The 19,395-nt window shown below is 43.1% G+C and overlaps 1 protein-coding gene across 3 annotated transcripts in view; it reads left to right on the top strand.

Annotated features, from left to right (window-relative positions):
• zbtb46 (zinc finger and BTB domain containing 46) overlaps window positions 1–19,395 on the top strand; it is a 62,137-nt gene that overhangs the window by 30,672 nt on the left and 12,070 nt on the right. For all 3 annotated transcript variants that reach the window (XM_072366803.1, XM_072366802.1, XM_072366801.1), the window contains exon 4: window positions 16,469–16,744. In XM_072366803.1, coding sequence (XP_072222904.1) covers window positions 16,469–16,744 — 276 coding nt within the window. The remainder of the gene's footprint in view (window positions 1–16,468; window positions 16,745–19,395) is intronic.

Genomic DNA, 19,395 nt, shown 5'->3' with positions numbered 1-19,395 from the left:
CTTTGGAGAGGAGTTTGACCGTGTTATAAAGTAGCCCTGAGTTGCATCTCTGCTCTTGTTCTCTCTCATTTTCAGTCATCCTGAAGTTCCTCTTCCCCAGGCTGTTTATTTTAGAAAGGTGGCTTTGTTCTATTTACTGTACCCACTCCCTCGCCCGCCTCTACCCCCGTCAGACCAGTTAGAAAAGGGGAGCGACAAGGAAGTGGAGGGGGGGTGCATGATGTTTGGACAAACGGACAACCCGAACAGGATATAGAGGTCTACAGCCTGTGGGTGTGTCGGTTTGGCCGTGATACAGCACACACACAAACACCACACGTGCACACACGTGCACACACACACACACACACACATGCACCCGGTCGTGGGAGTGTTCCCGCTGGAGGGCAAAGTCTCCCTTCCTCTTACACATTCATTCTCTCTTCTCCCTTCATTCCCCCTTTCCGCTGTCACACCCCTCCACACCTCCTTCCTTTAGACCTTTCTCTCTCCTTCATCCCTCATTCCTTCCTTTGTGACAGCCCCCACCCCTCCTTCTCTCTGTCCAAAGAGGAAAAAAAGAAAGTGTTAAAGATACAGAAGAGTTGGCCAACAGCAATGAGAAACTAGGAGGGAGAGGCCAAAATCACCACAGGGGACAATTATGGCTTGGGCTGTGTACGTGTGTGTGTGTTCGCGTGCGGTTCTTTTTTGGGTTTGATAGTTACAGAGATGCTGAAGACGGTCCTGGAAGCCACTATCTGTCCTTCACAACTATTTGTCCCCTCCTTCTCTCCTCTATCCCTCCTTCCCTCAGTCTGTTTGGACCTTCTTTACCATCCTGTCAGTTCAGACTGTCACTTCTGTTTTCGCTCATCTCGTACGCTGGAGCTACAGCCACTTCTTGTATACACTGTGTGTGTGTGTGGTTTCACATTGACTGCATGGGCTTCAAATAAAGGCAAGACTGTGGGTGGGTTGAACTTCCTCCCCATCAGTAGGGTTTGTGTGTTTATTTGCTTGTTAAAAAGCGGAACTCGCAGCTATGGGTTTAAAAAGCGCAAAAAATACTCCATAGCCACAATTCTTTTCAATTAGTTTAGATTAAGATACCTTTTAAACTTCAGTTTCAAGTCTTTATATATTGAGTTGGAAAAAAACCCATCATAATGATATTAAATATTTACTTTAATAATTATATTTGGTCATTTATCACATTACAAGCGATATTTTCCAATATATATTAAAGAAAACCACAACCAGCCCCACAGTCTTCTCTTCTCCTATCTTCCCCGTCCCCACCCTCGTCCACACCTCTTTCTGCAGTTAAGATTCTGTCTCTTGTTTGATAAATTGGATTCTCTTGCGGTGAAGTGTGCCCACCACTCCTGTGTTCCACAGTTTCACTGTTTGGACATCTTGCTTCACAATGATTTTTTGCCGTGATAATAGCAAAGGCCAGTAAGTATCGTCGTGCCAGTTTTAGACTCCAGACATCTTTTGATAGAATTGTTAAAATAGGGTCTGCATCTCTGACTATTCGGTGTCTTTGACAAAAGAAGTCATTTTGAATCTCGAAGCGCTGCGTTTTGACACAAAAGCATTGCAACCACTGAAAAAAATACAAGATGTTTTCTATGGAATTATATACTCTTTGAATGGTCTTAAACCACTTTAAACAGTGAGATGCATGTGGTGTGGTGGTTAACACAGTCACCTCAAAGCAAAGTTTGGTGATCAAGGTTCTTGGTTTGAATCCCAGCTGGGGCCTTTCTGTGTGGAGTTTGCATGTTCTTCCTTGCATGCGTGGGTTCTCTCCAGGTACTCCGGCTTCCTCCCACTGTCCAAAGCATGCATGCTAAGTTAATTGGAGATTTTAAATTGACCTTAAGAGTAATTGTGAGCATGCATGGTTGTTTGTCTCTGAGTGGCCCTGTGATGGACTGGTGACTTGTCCAGGGTGCACTGAGCTTCTTGTCCAATGACAGCTGGGATAGGCTCCAGCCCCCATGAATTGTATTAAGCAGGTATAGAAAATATGGATGGATGTATTTCACAGTGAAGTGCATTTATGGAATATTTGTGTCTTTGCATATTTAGACCCCAAACATTCAGTTTTATGTTGGCTGTTGTTTGGAGATCTGACCCTATAAATCCATTTGGAAACCCTGAACTGAATTTATCTAAAAGATAAAGAAAGATAGCTTTGAATTTAGAGCTAATTTAGTAAAAGCAAAAAAAAAGAGTCAGTAGTTCATAATCATCATCTTTTATTGGCTTCAATTTGCTTTACCCCTGTAACGTTGTAAAAAAAGAATCATTAATGTTCAAATTGAGTGATTCGAGGTTAGCATACACAAAATAACACATGAAAGGACACCTTATCATTCCTATTGTTGAATGCAGACATGCATATCAGAATAACACTGAATATCTTCTGCAAGTGACTCCAGAGCTAAAGTAAACAGTAAAATGTCTTCACAAGTGCCCTGTAAGTTCCTCTGCAAAACATAAAATGGGCATAAAGTTTTTGATTTAGTAACTTTTACAGTAACGACAAGAGATGATGTCGTCACCCATCTGAAACTTCATCGAGACACAAAGTGTGGACATTTAACTTGATCAAAGGACTTTTGAGCATCTCGACGCAGTAAGACAAAATCTTTGAAACTTTAGAGGAGTGCATGACATGTAAAAGGTGTCTGTAGCAAAGGAAAAGGATATCCTACCGAAACAAAACTCCTCAGATGTGTATGCACAAGTCCAGCCACAATTGTTCAGTGGAGAGTTAGATCTGCAGCAATGTAAATCGAAATCTTTCAGTTTCTTTAGAATTAATCCAATATCATCCCAATTCACCATTTATGGCCATAAACGGTCTGTTTGTACATTTCAAGATGATTTTAAGTCGATAGGAGCTACTACTAGAGTGCTGGGAGCACTTTTTCCACTTATCAGTAAATCAGTTGAATCTATTATTTCTGCACGTCAGCTCAGCAGTTAGGGTACTGGGATCACTCTCATGAAGTGCAGGTACTTTAAATGTGCGTGTATTCATGTACTTAGACAAAGCAACAAAAAAACTCATGCTAAAAAAACCTTTGTTGATCATCTCCTGTGGTGTGTGGTGGTGTATCCCCACACACACCCCTCGATGTGTTTGCACTGCATTTTTAGGTACGGGGTGGATGGAAGCATGTGGTTGTGAGGACCATAAAAAGGTAGTGATCAGCACATCGGTGCCACACACACCTTCATTCTCTGCTGACAGAAAAGGAACAATCCCATAAATTCAGCTGATGCAGTTCATTGTTATTTGCAGCTAATAAGTTCACATACATTTTAAGATCTGCTTTGTTCGATTTTAATTCATGTGCCTGCAGTAACAGGCGTGTTGCCTTTTCTCCATTGTCGCGGAGGAGGGTGGCATCACAAATAACACAAATACAGCACCTTAAATATGACATAATCTGTGAGGTTTAACAACAGCAATGGTTTAGGCCAGACTCAAGCAGCCAGATCCTGCGAGATTACTGTCGTGAGAACATTTGACTTTTACCAAAATATGATGACTGGTCATCTAAATTAGTTCACCAAGTTTAAAATACAACTCTAATTCCATTAATTCGTGTGAAAAGTGTTCCGATTTCATGAAAAACATTTGCTCGTCTTTAATTTTGTAATATTTGTCACGAAGTAGTAAAATGTCTCACTTTATTTTATATTTACATTTTACTTGGCTGTCCAACTTTTTGGGAATTTAGATAAAACAAACAAACGATCGTAAAGATAAAAATACAGATCCTCATAACTGGCTACCGAACAACTTGTTTCACGTGTAAACACTAATGATCGCTGCGGAGATGAATTAAGAGTTTATCATTGCTACTGAATACACAGAGAGGCCAGTTTTGCTGCTTCTAAGCATCTATACTCAAAGTATAGATGTATTTGCAATGAATCAAGTAACCGATTAATGCAAAATTCTGTCCCACTATGTCCTCAGCTCATTGTCTTCTCAGATATAAAAAGAGGCAGAACTTTCCATTGTTCCCTTGTCTCCTTTTCCTCCCCAACCCCCTTTTCCCCAGATCACCTGCCTGCCCACACTCCTCATTGTTTCCATCGTTGCACCTCTTTCCACTTTAATACCCTTGTACTCCAGCAGCACACAAAGAATAACCTCATCTGATCCATTTAATCTCATCTCCACCCTCTCTACGTTGCTTCAGCCCACACGTTTCTTCCTTATACATCAGCATCTCTGAATGTGAAGTGGGTGATGGGCTCATGTCAGGTGACAGCAGGAGAAGAGGGGATCTTACTCCCCAGCTAAGATTACATGTGACCTGAGAGAGGAAAAACATCTTATGTGGCCCTAATGAATTCAGAGTGAAATGGAAATAAGATCTGTGAAATGTGGGCGTAAAACAGTTATTCTGTTGTTTGTTTCAAGTGTTCTAAGTTTTAAATGAATGCATAAAAATGTGTTTGTTTGAGGCGGGTACAAAGAGATAGAGAGTATTGTGTAACTGTGTCCCTGGCAGTTTTTTGTGGCTGTTTGGCCTTCCCATAGTTCATATGGCCTCCGACACATCCAGGCTCAAGGCTTTGTGTGTTCCTGTGTGTGAAAATGCGTGCGTGCGTGTGTGCCATACAAGAAAGTAGAAAGTGCATGAGGTTAAAGGTGGATTTGATAGCACAGGACACCCAGACCCCTCTCCCCTCTCTCCCCCTCCATACCCCTCTGTTTGGGCCTTGATAAGTGGAGCCGGAGTCTGTGGGGGTTAGGGATTCCTGTCTGGCACAAGTACACATAGAAACACACACACATTGGGATCCGCCCGCTCTACATTCCTGTGTCCGACTAAGGAAGCAGCCTAGCCGTCTTCCCCTCCACTCCCAAATTATCCCCTTCTCCTTAAGTCACTGCATACTTATCACACGCCTCTCTACCTCTCTCTTCCATTCAGACTCCTACGGACCTTCTCTAGCGATTGCTTTCTCATCTGTATCCTTCCTCTGAAAACATCACGAAGGCCTTAAGGAGTTAGTTGTGAAATATTTCCGTACAGCAGGTGAAAAAGATCGGCCATTGTGTTGATATAATGTAACTTTTTACAGGCGCAAATACAAATTTGAAACGTGACGTGAATCATCCTTTTGTGCAACCCGGCATGTCACAAAAACTGCATTGGAAAAGATGACCCGATTCTTTCTCTGGAAATTTTATGTTCAGGGAAAATATGTTTGTGTAATTTCAGATGTTTCTGCTGCTCGTCTGCACCTCTGAACCTGTGGTGTTTTTTTTCATTGGCTTTTTTAAAAATCTTTCCCCCTCTAACCCTCTTTACTCTATCTCTGTTTTATTTTCCCCTTTCTCCCCATTCCTCCCTCCCTCTCAGGGAGGTATTACGGGGCCAGGAAGGGGTCATGCGGTCTCTCGCTGCCCATCTTTCTAATGCCTTCTTAATAAGAGAGTCAGAGAGTGAGAGGGAGGCAGGGAGAGGAGCAGTTTTCAGAAGCTGGGTGAGATATCAGCAGCTCTGCTCAGGGCACTGACTCTGTGTGTGTGTGTGTGTGTGTGTGCGTGCGTGCGTGCGTGCGTGCAATGGTGATACTGTGTGTCCTCTGTCAATACGCCTGCACTATTTGACCGACCCCTTGCTCCATTTTGAGCCCTTTCTGCGCTCTGCATTCGTCTCTGGGGAAAGAGGAAATGACACATTTGTAGGCTTGAATAAGCGTTGCGGCTCGTCTCACACACTGTCCACTGAGTCTGGCTCGGGGGAGGGTGGGAGATGTTGTGGAGGTGAGGAGGGGGGTGGAGGGAGGTTAGGGTGGCCCACTCTTTAATTTGCACAGCTTCTGCTGATTTGATCATAAGCAATTAATCTCAATGGCTCAGCTCGGCTGCAGTGGGGGGAGAATAAATGAACACAGTCCTCTATATACAGGCTGTCCTTGCTCTCGTCTCCAATCTGTCCACTCGATGTTCTCTGCTGTTCTTACCTCTTATATATATTCAGATTATCATAGGAAGAACGTGCTCTGTTAATTCTGCACTAGGAAGCGGTTTCACATAGTCCACAAGACCTTCAAATGCAGAACAACCCTGGCAAGTTTTGGTTTTACTGTGCAAAATCTCTTTATCAGTTTCAGTGTGTTATGAGCCATGAGGTAGTAAAACACAAGAATCACTTTCGTGGGTTTGTAAAGTTTTAAATCATGTGGGAACATAAACAAAAACTACACAATTAGTGCCTGTTTGCAGCACCAAATTTCTGATTACGGGATAAGAACTGCATGTTGTGGGATTTTCAGTTTTATTCACTGTTGGCTTTGAACCTCTGAAAGCCTTGTGGACTTGTCTGAGGGTCAAACTCTGTACTTTCCTGTTTGATCTTCAGATAAATTCTACTTTTACAATCTCAAGATTAACACAGATCTCCACTGATCCATACACTCCGAGCTTGCAGCTAACGCTGGTTCGTCATGCTCATCTACGTCTCGTATCTCTGGGTTCCTTCTCCTGTTTAACCCTCTGTTCCTTGATTTTGACCTACGCGTCTGTGCATGACAAACACTGTGTCCTGTCCCCTCACTCTGCCTTTTTACTCAGCTGCTCTGCCAGTTTTCCATCTCGCTCGCCCCTGCTTTTCCTCTCCATGGCACCATACTCCTCCCATGCTGAGGCCAGAGCTCGCTCCATTGTTGGAGGCAGGTTGCCAAGGATACAAGCACAGAGAGGCACAGTCTTAATGTTAAGAGATGGAAGAGATGAGCAAAGAGATGGAAGAGGGGCAAAAGCCTTTCTGGCCACCAGGCACCCCAACAGCACGCTCATGCTCTCCAGAGAACACGTAACACCCCCTGCTTCCCACTTTGTGTCCCTGTGTGGATGGAGCACAGTAACAGTGGCTGTTTGTGGAGGAACCTTTTGTACTGGTCGCCTACTTTCTGCTCGCCTGTTGTGAATCTAGTGTATGATTGCAGTAAAAGTATTAGTGTGTTGTGTTTTTGTACATTTGTCTGGAAACCCAATAGGTGGTGGTAGTGTACGTGTGTGTGTGTGTGTGTGTGGGGGGGGGGGGGTTATTCAGTGATATGTGAGGTCTGTTTGAGGTCCTGCTTTTTGCTGTGATCAATTAAATTAAATTCAAACCAATTTCATGTGAAAATATAAATCAAATCTGAATTTTTACGTGGTATATTCTGCTTTTCTGGCACAAATTTTGCTGCCATCACTGCAATGATGAAATGAGGTTAAAATATCAAATATTTCCAGAACAAGCAATAATTTTTTCAAGATTTTATTCATATCACTGCTTAAAAAACTATGTAAGTGTTCTGTTTCTGTTATACACAAACACACACAGACGAACACATGGTGGAAAGTACATTAAAGCCCTGTACATATGAACACCGGTATTTAGATAACTTTAGATTGATTTGCGTCTACATGCCCAAACTTTTTAAAAAATTCCTTCCAGTGTGAAGATTTTCACTTACTTTGAAGTGTGGACAGGAAAAATAAGGGTTTAGTCTTACTATGTCAGACTGTGGGCCGTTACCTCCTTGGCCTGATGTCAAATTATGGGCTATACTTCTCTTTGGTGACATGGCTAGACGCCAGCAAGATAATTCTGGTGCTGTTAACACCTCTTTATACATGTTTGCACATAAATATACAGTAACTCTCGACTATGTTAAACGAAAGAGACGTCAGAATGTGCTGTGGAGTTCACAGCGACTGGACCTCTAGCAGGTGAAACAACTCTGAGAATGAAGTGGTGGCTGTGAGCAGCTTTGTCTGCATATTGAGGGGAAGAGAACTATGATGAGTTGCACACTGAGCTATTGAGCAGGCGAGGGAGATAATGCAAGGCAGCGAACACCTTTGGTTTGTCAGTAAAACTTTTTTTAAGCCACCGCCTAGCAGCTGTTAGTGGTATTACACCTACAGGAACATCATAGCTGGCCTCATGTCTCAAGCTTGTTGATGAAGTCGACTTTTATCTACAGTCTTTAAAGACAGCATCATGTGAAGATGTAGATTGGCATCAACAGAAAGATGTTTCTGACAACCCTTACATTAATGCACTCAAGTGTTGACACTCCAGTAAAAGGAGGCCTTGTGCAGCCTGTATCTGACATACTCTACAGTAGTTGTTGAGCAAATTGAGTGGTTGCCTCAAGCGGGATCTAGCTGCAGCTGTTTAGGTTAACCGGTTCCAGGACAACAGTTATGGAGTGTTGTACACTGTGTTAGTTGCCTCAGGAGTGGAAAGAAAGGCCAGGGGTGATACATTTTTTTCAGCCAAGCAGCGTAAAGCCTGCTCTGTTGCATAATACCGGGGAACACTCCTTCCTCATTTCCATCAGTTGGAAACTGTATAACACACGTATACACATATAGCCTTCCAAGTTTGTTCTGTTGCGTTAATACAAATCACTTTATCTGATTTAAAGTTCCACGATCTGATCCAGAATATCTGATCACACTGGAAAAATTTTGACATTTGCTCACTTTGTTTGCTCATTAAACAGTTAATTTACTTTCCAGAGAGTAGTAAAGAAGCCATTCCAGCTAGGTATTAGCCTTAAGCTTTGTAGATGGTCAGTGTGAATTGAAGAGTGTGTTCACACACACACTATTAACCCACAGGCTCAGTGCAGCATCCCCACCCAGAGCCTTTGTCGTTTTCCACCTCTACTTTCCATTTTCCCTTCTCTCTTCCTGTCTCTGTCCAACCTCACCCTCAAAATGACCCTGGAGAAGGCTGGACGGGACTTTCGGGCTCGTTCACCAGGTCCTCCCTCTGCGCACAAAGCCAAGACATAACTTCTCTTTTTCTCTCTCAATCTCGCGATCTGTCTCTCTTTGCTCGAAGCACAAAGCGCTGCGTGTCTGCCTTCCTTCCCCACCCAGCATTCTTTCCCCACACAGACCTCTCCCCCGCTTGCTGTCGTTTTTTTCTTTTTTGACTTTCCTCCTACCCGCCGACTCGCTCAGCCTCACCCTACCTTTCATTAGCCCACTCTTTATCTCACACACTCACTCCACCGCCTCTTCTCCCCCTCCACGCTCCTATCTCTCTAGCTTTTACGCTCCCCTCTCTCTTCTCCTCCCTCCCTTGGTTGCTTTGGCTTTTGTTTCTGATACATCTTCATTTATTCCTCTCTCCCTCTCTTTCCCTGCTGACCCTATTATTTTTATATTCTTTTCCTCTAACTGCCATCACTCCCCCTCTCTGCCTCTCTCTGCCTCCCTCCCACTCCTCTCAGTCCCTCTAAGCTGCATTAACTCCCCAGATTACCTTGAGCCCTGCAATCCTCCATCCCCCACGCACTCACCCGCTCTTCTTCCCCTCCCTTGCTTCCCTCATTCACTTGCTCACTTCGTTCTACGTCCACAGAAAGGTGGCTAATTTTGAAAATGTGCATCAACATTTTCATCGACAAAACTGTAGATCACCACGAGCATCTGTGAAGGTGCCGAGTTATCGCCTCCTGCTCTCTGTAACACACTAGCAGAAAATACAATAAGTTTCTTTAATTCATATATATTTTTTGTCTAAGTTTTCACACTACTGAACAAATACGAAAATCAAATTATGGGCCACGAAAAACCAGGTAAACAGCAGTGTTTTCTCTTCTGCACTGAGAGACTACTTAAGTCAGTATTTTATGAAGGTAAAACAGACTCAAACACTAACGATGACACTTCTACAATTCTTCATTTAATATTAATGAAATGAAACAACGCAGAGAGGGTGCAAGACAACAGAAATTTGCTATCTGCATCACAGCTTCCAACCATAATAGCATCATTATTTTCCTAAAGCTTAGAGGTTCCTGTCCACACTAATAAGGGTTTGTTTTAAGACACATTAGTTTTGCTTTATTTATGCCTGTGTCCACATTAGTCCAACATTTTACAATCCCTAAGACATACACTTTTAAAGCAGCTGCTGAGTCCTGACTTCTATTGGAAAATTTCAGCATCATATGCTAGCATGAACAGACAGGACTTGCACGCACTTTTTGTGAAATAGTTAACCAAAATATTGCATCTAGGCCTACATATCTATTGTAATTTAATCCCACTTAATGCGTTTAGCTCCTCTTTTTTTCCTTCTGCAGTTCCAGAGCTCCTGGTATGGCTGTAAAATGTTATCACGTCTGTTATTTCAACCCTCATGAATGCCTCATATGTGGCACTTTTAGTAACAGTTCATTGTCTGCAACAAGGCAACCAACCCTCCTATTCCCTCTTATTGCATTCATGCACATTCAGAGTGTAAACGGTCATGTCGTTTGTGTTTTCAAGCTCAAGAGTAAGCACAGGGATTTTATTTAAAGTTGCTAAAACACCTGGTTGTATTAAGATTGCTTTTGTTTCAAAGCACTGCTTTAAGAGGGAAAATGTTGTTATCATGGAAGCAGCTTAAGGCTCCATTTTCTTTTAAACACTTTTATTCTTCGAGAAATGTGCAGTGGTTGGACGTTCACATATTCGGGCACTTTGTATGTTTGTTGTGCACAAAATAGCCGGTCACACTCGTATTTAAAAGGAGAATAGGTTAATTTGAAATGAATCATGTCAAAAAATTAAACTGAACAGGTGACTCTTGTGGCTCTTTTGCTGTGCAGTCCTCTTTTAACCACCTCTGTCAGAATGAAAATCACTCTACCAAAGAGTAGTGGTTTGAAACAGGGGTCAGGGGTTCAAATCCATTTATATGAACTTACATCTTTGCTTTAAGACCAATCAACAATTAGAGTTTTTTCTTTAGTCACTCAATATCAAATGAAATGTTGTACAATCCTCAAATCAACCTGACCTTAAAGTTGTATTGTTGATGTTCTTTCAAGGCACAGCCTCTCTCCTTCCGTTTGCCTCGTATTTTCCTTAGTTTACTCTGGTGCAATTACCACACATGCATCCATGCACGTGCAAGTTTCTAGCGTTTCCCCCGCTGAATAGTTTCTTAGGATAAATAGACTCCAAGAGGGATGCAATCCGATCAGTTTTTACAGAGATATAGGTGCTATGTTTCTGGGCCCCGAGGTTGGTTTCACTTTTGGTTTGGGCTCAGTTTGTTTAGGAGTTAGAGGTTGGGGTTCTGGTGTGACAACCAGAAAACATTTATATTCTGAATATAAACTGCCAAGAAGGACGTGAACAGGCTAAGACAGTAATGATGTCTAATTAGAAACAGATAGAATGGCATGTTAATTGTGAGCGTGACACCTACAGAAGGCCTAAAGACGTGTCAGTGAATTTAGCTGTGCCACTTTGACTTGGGGTACGATAGTCAGAGTGATGATGTATTCCTGATTGTTTCACTTGGTTGTTTCTCTGTCAGGCACTAAAGGTTAAATAGTCTCAGGAGGTCTTTGGGCCCATTTAAAAGTAATGTGGTTTGAATGTTTTTAAACTTAGCACAAAATGACACCAAACTATAGAAAATTCCGCATTTAAGTTAAACTTTAAATACCATTTAATCAATAATAAATCCTTGCTCTGTATCTTTTAAACTCCTCCTGCTATTTGTATATAAATCATGATCAGGAAATAAACTTGTAGCTAAAAATTATGTAAAAATATGGTGAAATATAAGCATTTCCCTGTAAATATGTAGTAAAGTAAAATCCCTACGAAATAAAAGACTGGAAAATTCACTCGCCTTTCTTTTTACTCTGCTGTCAGGTACAATTAACGATCAATCACAGCAGAGCAGTTCTCAAGCTGATCCAATCTAAGAGCAACCTTTTAAAAAACGAGAGGATAAATTATATGAGTTATGGAGACGTATCACTGAGCAACATGATGTGGTAACTACAGCCTGTTACTTTCTCACTGTGAGATTATGTTCTGTGACACCCTTTAGCACTGCTGTTTTAATGTGAAAGAGGATTTGAATGCAGAGCAAAGGAAGCATCTTCAAATTTAGCAGCGTAACAGTAGAAGTCCTCTCTTATATACCCTGCTCATTCACCCCCACCATAACTATCCTCCCACAGCCTCTGTAACCTCCCCCTCACCTCTCCTTGCCTCCTTTTCACTCACCCACCCACCCACACTCCATCACCCCACCTTCCACCTCTCACCCCACCACTCATGCAATCCTCTCCTCTCCTCCCCTCCACCCACACTCTTTTCTTCCAAGCCCCCAGCAGTACCACCATCACTACCAGCACCATCATCTCCCTCTCCCCTGTCCTTTACCACTCTCTTCCCTCTGTCCCTCCCTCCTCTAAAGCCTTCAGGCTCTGCTTGATTTATGCTTGCCCTCTCTATCCACACACCCCACCACCACCACCCACCCTTCCTATCTCTCCAGGAGGTTGTGGCCCGGCTAGTCCCTAAAAAACAACAGAGGGAGAGAGAATAACAGCCTCTTTTACTTTCCTTCCTCCCTCCTTTTTAACCCAGCATTTTTTTCATTCCCCTCTCCCACACTGCTTTTTAAATTGCCTCTGAATTCTTGAGCTGTTTTAGTGCCTCACTCCCCCTTCTCAGCTGAAATTACTTTTTTACCCTCTCAAACTCTGGCATGCTGAGGAAGCAAGTTTCACCTCCCCTCTTTGTCCACTCGAGGACAAACACGCACCAATCACACGTTCATTGTATGGAGCTGTTTGTGTTAAAAGGTGAAGACTTCTCGTTCTGAAGCATGTTGCCGTAAAGCTGCATATACAACACAGCAAGTGGAGGAGTTTTATAACAACATGGCTCTTGTAATGCCTCGTCCTTTTCAACCTCGGGCTGACCGAGCCATTAACCGGGCCGACTTGAGGCAAGGCTTCTTTCTATGTCTATCACTGTCACACACAAACACACACAGTTTGAGTCTTCCTCCTTTGTTTGCACTCTGCCACACTCAAACATGCACACTCGCTCCACTCTCTTCCCTGACAGCTCTCTTGTGGTCGACAAGCCTCAGTAACTCATTGCTTAACCACCCTGGACTTTTTCTCTTCATTGTGTTTGGCTACTGTCTCTGTTGATTTGAAGGCGCGGTGAGCTGTTTGAGATTGTGTATGTGTGTGTGTGTGTGAGTGTGTGACTCGAGGTGTTGGAGGAGTGCGTCCATAATCAGCCAGGTCATGGTTTTGAGAAAGAAGTGGATGTGTATCTTTTTTTTTTCCGGTGTTTATCCGTCAAAACCTGTGTTTTCGTTAAAATCTCACTCACACAACAGCATTTGGTTTCATTTGTACAAAGAGATATACACACAGTCGCACAACTCGCTACACGCAAACAGAACAGAGGATCAGAGGTCAAACTGGGTCAGCTGACCCTTCCCTCCCTTTTCAGGCCTTCTCTCGCCTCCTTTTTACTGCGTCAAAGTGCGCACTCTAATAACATGACTCCCCTCTTGAAATACATACACACGTGCACACGCACGTGCACGTCACTGAGGTATACAATGCAGCTCTCCAACCACAGCATATAAAACTGTATCGCCCATCCATTGGCTGTAACTCTGGAAGATAAACGCAGTGTTCCTCACAACGCATTTAGAGTACGGCTCAACACGCGTCCTTTATTCCAAGTCTTATTCCATCTTTTTCACACTCAAGCTCCTACATAGCTTCCAGCATCGCTCACACACACAAACTCACATAAACACACATGAACAAAGAGAACCACCATTTCCACATATTTGTCTCTCCTTTTAAAAGGGGGTTTTATTTAGCATAAATGTTGAAGCCAAGGGTGCCTGGCTACCATGGCAACCAAATTAAACGGAGGATCTCTTCAGAAAGCAGAAATCTAAATTATTCGGACTCTTTTATGAAGGGGAAAATGAAAATTCCCTTCACTGTAAAGGAAGAAGAAAGGAGGGGGAAAAAATATGAGGAAAATGCCATTGTTTTTCTGGATCTGACCGTGCAGTTCAAAGGAATATTCTTTGCTATTGAAATTCATAGGTTGTCTCATGACAACCGGTATGTTAACACTGAGCATATGCGCACAAAGGAATGATGTAACCACTGTGTGTCTAAAACTCGGGATAAACCTATTGCCTTTGAAAGACATCACAATGTGTGTGTCTATAAATCCTCAACCAAACCAAGCGAACGTATGATGAAATCTATAAGCTGCATGTTTTGGATTAGGTGCGACTGTTTCTGGTGTGGTAAATGATTTTATCTGTCAGAACAGGCTGAGGTTTAAGGAAAAAACATCCTCTACGCACGCCCGATAAAGCTTACATAAGTGAAGGGGGATTATGTAGTTTATTCTGATTATGTGGTGCGAAAGCCTGTTTGCGGTCAGCTGAATACTAATTTCTAATATCTCACGCTTAGCCTTGGATATGTGGATGTGTCCTCAGAAAACAGGAACCGTTTATCGCACATCAGAGGGGCGCAGGCAGTCATTTGCTAACATGTAAAACACACAAATCTTTGCACCACACTGAAGTTTGACCGACCACTTCTCCCTGCTCTGCTATTCAATCTGCGGAGCACAGTGTGACTGAAGTATTGTTACTCTACGACTGCAAGGAGGGTGGACATGCTCCATCTGTAGATGTGTACATGTCCTGAAGATGCTGGGAAAAATGGTCAGAGGTCATTCACTCATCCAATGAACAGATGAGTGGAGGGAGATGGGGGTCAGAGATGCTGTTCTTTTCTCTCCCCCCTTTCCGTCCTCTCCTTTCATTTGTCTCTCTCTTTTCACTCCATATACGTATTTGTGTGTGTGTGTGTGTTGTTGTTGGCCAACAGCAGATCTATGTTATTGATTGACTCCTGTGGCTGCTGGGCTGCCCACTGAAGGAGGGGGCAGAGCTCTAATGAATTCCTGCACCTCATGCCCCTTACGCCAACCCCTACACCCCCTCCTTAATTAACTTTGTGTGTGTTTGTGTGTACGTGTGTGTGTGTGTGTGTGAGAGAAAGAGAGAATCGAGCTGGTTGTGTGTGGATGCACGAATGTGTGTTTTTTGTGTCTATCTTCTGTCCTTCCTCCACTTCTCCACACCCCCGCTTCTTTACTCCCCTGCCTTTTTTCTTTATCTTTCGTCCTCTTTCTGCCCTGTTCTTCTCCAACATAATCTCCCTTTTTCTGACATTTGACGTGTCTAGTTGTTGGGTGACGGCTGACTACTTCTTATGTGTCTCATTCTCATCTGTCACACTCGATCTCCTTCTCCAGGCCTCAACGTCTCATTCATTTCTCCACACAGTTCAGATCCATGTATGTACATGCAACAGCACACACAGAACGTGTATCCATGTGATCTCTGTGATTATTATCTATACTCAGCATGAGAAATGACTGACAGTGTGTGAGATAACAGGCTGTGAGAAGCCTGTATATCCATCGGTGTTCCAGACCTGGAGGCAATCTAGCGTTTCTGTTCTGTCACCTTGACTCCCTCTGCAGCATAGTGCACAGGACGCACTTCGCCCCACCTGACTGTTGTCAAAATGGCCAACTTTGTTTTCTTGCTCCCATTTTATGCTTTTAACTTTGTGTCTCTTCTTTACTTCCCCGTCCTTTTCTGCTCTGCATGCCCCTGAATCAACCTGGTATCTTTCTTCACTTTGTTTCCCCCCTTAAGCTTAAAGTGTGATTTCAGTCGTCACTGCAGTGGTAACTGTGAAATGGCACTTACTGTATATATTAGGGTATCAGAAGGTTTCTGTCTAGAATAGTCACACATAATTATATACACTCCCCCTTTAAGACAAGACTGTGCCGATGTTCAGAAGTCTGTGTGTGTTTGCTTTCGTTGTAGACAAGCTATTCTTTCAAAGACTTTAATCCAGAGATGCCTGGTGTGTGTTTTTTTTTCTGAGTCTTTGTTAGAGAAAGCAACCTGTCATCAGTTAAATGTCAATTAAGAGGCAATGGAAGTGTGCTTGTGGATGTGTGTGTGTGTGTGTGAGTTCTAGTTCTGAGCGGAGCTGTCGTCAGCAGTGTGGTCTGACAGTCTCGTAGATCTACGGTGGAACCTCCAGCAACATGTCTACTGCTGACAGTTTCTCTGTGCTTTCCGCGACTCTGACGGCTAAACACACACACACACACCACGTCGGTGTCTGCATTTGCTCTCTCTCTCACTGTCTCTTTATGATCTCCCTGTATTTTTGTTGACTGGTAATGATGAGGTATGTTAGGGAGTCAAGGAAGGAGGGAGATGAATCAGAGCCATGACGTGTTGCTAGCCGCTGCTGAGAATGCTGCGTGTAAATGATGACTTGGCTGAGAGGTCTGAAGAAAACGGGCTTAATATGCTGGGTTACTTGTTATTACTGTCAGGTGAAAACCCTCAAATGTGAAAAAGTAACAACTTTACAAACACATTGTCAATGCTTCGTGTTGTTTGATCACCCCTTTCAATCCCTTTTGTGTGGAGTGACAAGCATGTCGTACCTCAAATTAAGTACAGTTGTTAGAAGATTTGAGACATGAAACCAGAGAATGCTTTAAGATAATATTTGATATTGAATTTCTCTTCAGGGGCAGACGTGACCGAACCCAACAGCTCAGACAGCCGCGGTGAACGTCTCGACTTCTTCCTCAAACAGGAAGAGGCTCTCACCACAGAGCCCGGTTTCCTGGGCACCAACGAATCGGATGAGGCTGGCGGAGGAGCTGGAGGTATCTCGTCTGTGGCCAACCTGAAGGCAGCACTGATGAGTAAGAACAGCCTGCTGTCACTGCGGGCTGAGATGATGGGAGAAGATAACCCCTTGCTGTACGAGTACCTGCCCAAAGGAGGACACTCCCTGTCTTGTAAGTAGCCATTTACTGAAATAGTGCTCAGACTGGTTGTTACACACAACTGAGTCCTAATCTATCTCATGACTCAGATTAACACAAATTCAAATCTTCTCATGTATCTTTGAGTATCTGCATATGTGGTCTCATGTGATGCAGCGCACAGTTGTGAGAGCCTACTGCAGCAGTGTTTGCGCTCATCAGCCAGCGTACTGCGTTTGTGTGCGTAACTCGAGTGTGTAACCAGTTTGTGAGGCAATGCAAGTGATGACTGCTCAGCAGTGACTCAGTGAGAGAACATTTTGCTGGGATAACTCTTGCTGTCTTGCGAAAATTTGTTTGGTTTTATGTGACAGTTTCTTTGTGCACATCAGTGAGTCTACAGCTGTATTTCAGAGCATCAAAATAACACAGCAGAACAGCGGTTTAGACATTTACTTATTAAAATTGCTCTACTAAGTCATAAAATAAACATTCTATAAAGATGTCATTGAAAGCTCCTTCAGATGTTTCAATTGTTCTGAATAAATGCTGAAGATAAACCATATTAGAGCAACAAAAAGTGGAGTTAAAGGTATTACTACCACCTTTTGTTTATATGTTTGTGATGCATTTAAAATCATTATTTTCCTCGGTAAAAACGCATTTTTTCTGCATATCAGTGATAAAAGAAACTATCAGCAAAAATGTTCCACTTAAATCATAATAAACCATTTTTGATCCACTGATATTAATAATGAATTAATAAACTGCTGAATTTGTGCTTGATTTGCCTGTAACAAGAGATTTTAGATTTCTTTTTTTTTTTTTGCCTCTGAGTGAGGGTGTTAAACTGTCAGTGTGTGTACATGTGTGCAGCCTTGTGTGTGAGCATATATTTGCTCGAGTCCAGGTCCGCGTGGGCACATTTTCTGTGTTCAACTTGTGGGTTTGTTTCTTTTGCTTTTACTGGCAAGTAATTGGATCTTTTGTCCCGAGTTCTGCCTGTATTTGTGAGCAGAAGAAAAGCAGTGGAAGGGTACAACTCCGAGCCCAGTCATGTCTATTGAGTTGAGCCCCACTCACCTACAATATAAAAGCCTGAATAGACCAAAACACACGTTTGCAATCACACGCACTTGCACACACACACACACACACACACACACACACACACACACACATCACATCGCATCACCCCTTTTGTGTAAGTGTTAAGTGTGTGGGATTGAGATGTTTCTGTTGGCTTAAAGAGGAGAATTAGATGCTGTCACAGCACGGATCGACAGCATCAGAAAAGAGAAGAGGCTTTTTGATAAACACTCAGACTCAACAGATACAGTCAGCCTTGACTATATGAATAAGAGAATTCAGAGAATGTTAATCATTTGCTCTCTCTATAAAGAATCGTGTTGAATGAGCCCTATGTCAGTATTTCAGTTGTCACCAAAGAAACCTCAGGGAGGGTTTTTTGGTTAGCCAAACCCTATTTTGTATTCTCTGCACAATAGGGGTTGGGGAAATGGGCTTGTCGAGATGGCCAACAACCTCCCCTCCCACCCCAGGTCTGTCCCTGTGTCTAAATGAGGACAGAGAGTAAACAAACACTGTACCTCAGATTACTGGGCGGGGGAGAAGTCTGCCTGGCTTGACAGATCACTGTTCCATCCCTCCTTTCCTCCCTTAGTTCAGCCCATTTTCCCCTTCTCCTGTTCTCCCTGCTTCTCCTTCACCCCTGCTTAACATCCTGCCTGTCCATGTTCCCTCCTGACCATCCCTCCCTCCTTCCCTCTATCTATTTCTCCTTCACCCCTCCTTAACACTCATCCCTCACACTCTCCCTCCCCTCCTGGACGGCTTTTGCAGTTCCTCCTTATTTGTCTCACTCTTGGCTCTTTCCCCCTCTTTTACTTCTGCTGGGGAGCATCAAAGCATGTTGCTTTAAAATCCTGGGAAAGTATTGATCTAGGCAGAGAGGAGGTAGAGCAAGGTCACCTGGCCCAATTCAAGAGGGACCACTGAACATGAGCAAAAGGCCCTGACACAGAGCCTGTGTCTCTCAGTTCATCTCCTCTTCCTGTCTCTCTTACTTTTTTACATTAAAAAAAACATATTTTTAGAGTAAACAGAGTATTAATGTTCTACACTTTAACCGCTTTACGGCCCTGTATCTCTTACATTTTCCACCTTGTTGACACGGCATGCAGTTCAAATGCACCACCTGTCTGTTTGCATGGGTCACAAAGTTCATCCCCCTGGAGAATGCCAAAAATACAGTGAAACCAGTCTGTATGCCAATCAGTCTCCAAAATCCAATTAAAATCAATGGGATTTAGCCCCACTACTCTTCTGTGTCTCATACAGTTAATGTCTAACAATGGGTTTTGTCGGACCATCACCTGCCCACGCTGCCACAGTGTATGGCTGTACAGGAACATCCAATTAACTATACAGATCATACTGATATTATTGACCTTTTCTCCCCACAGTCAGCTCTCATCACTTCCTGTCTACTTTTGAAAATTGACTCACCCTTTACAATAGCACCTGATGGATCCATAGCTGTTTATCTGAATGTATTTATTTCAGTGACCCAAATGTTTTTTCCAAATTCTGAATCCTGCATAGCAACGATGTAGCCCCAGCTCAGCTTTTTAAATGCAAGAGGACTGGAAGAGCAGGGAACG

Source organism: Leuresthes tenuis, unplaced genomic scaffold, assembly GCF_036924035.1.
Source record: "Leuresthes tenuis unplaced genomic scaffold, fLeuTen1.0.hap1 SCAF_16, whole genome shotgun sequence".
NCBI lineage: Eukaryota > Metazoa > Chordata > Actinopteri > Atheriniformes > Atherinopsidae > Leuresthes > Leuresthes tenuis.
Note: the sequence above shows the minus strand (reverse complement) of the source record. Positions and strands in the feature narration are given on the sequence as shown.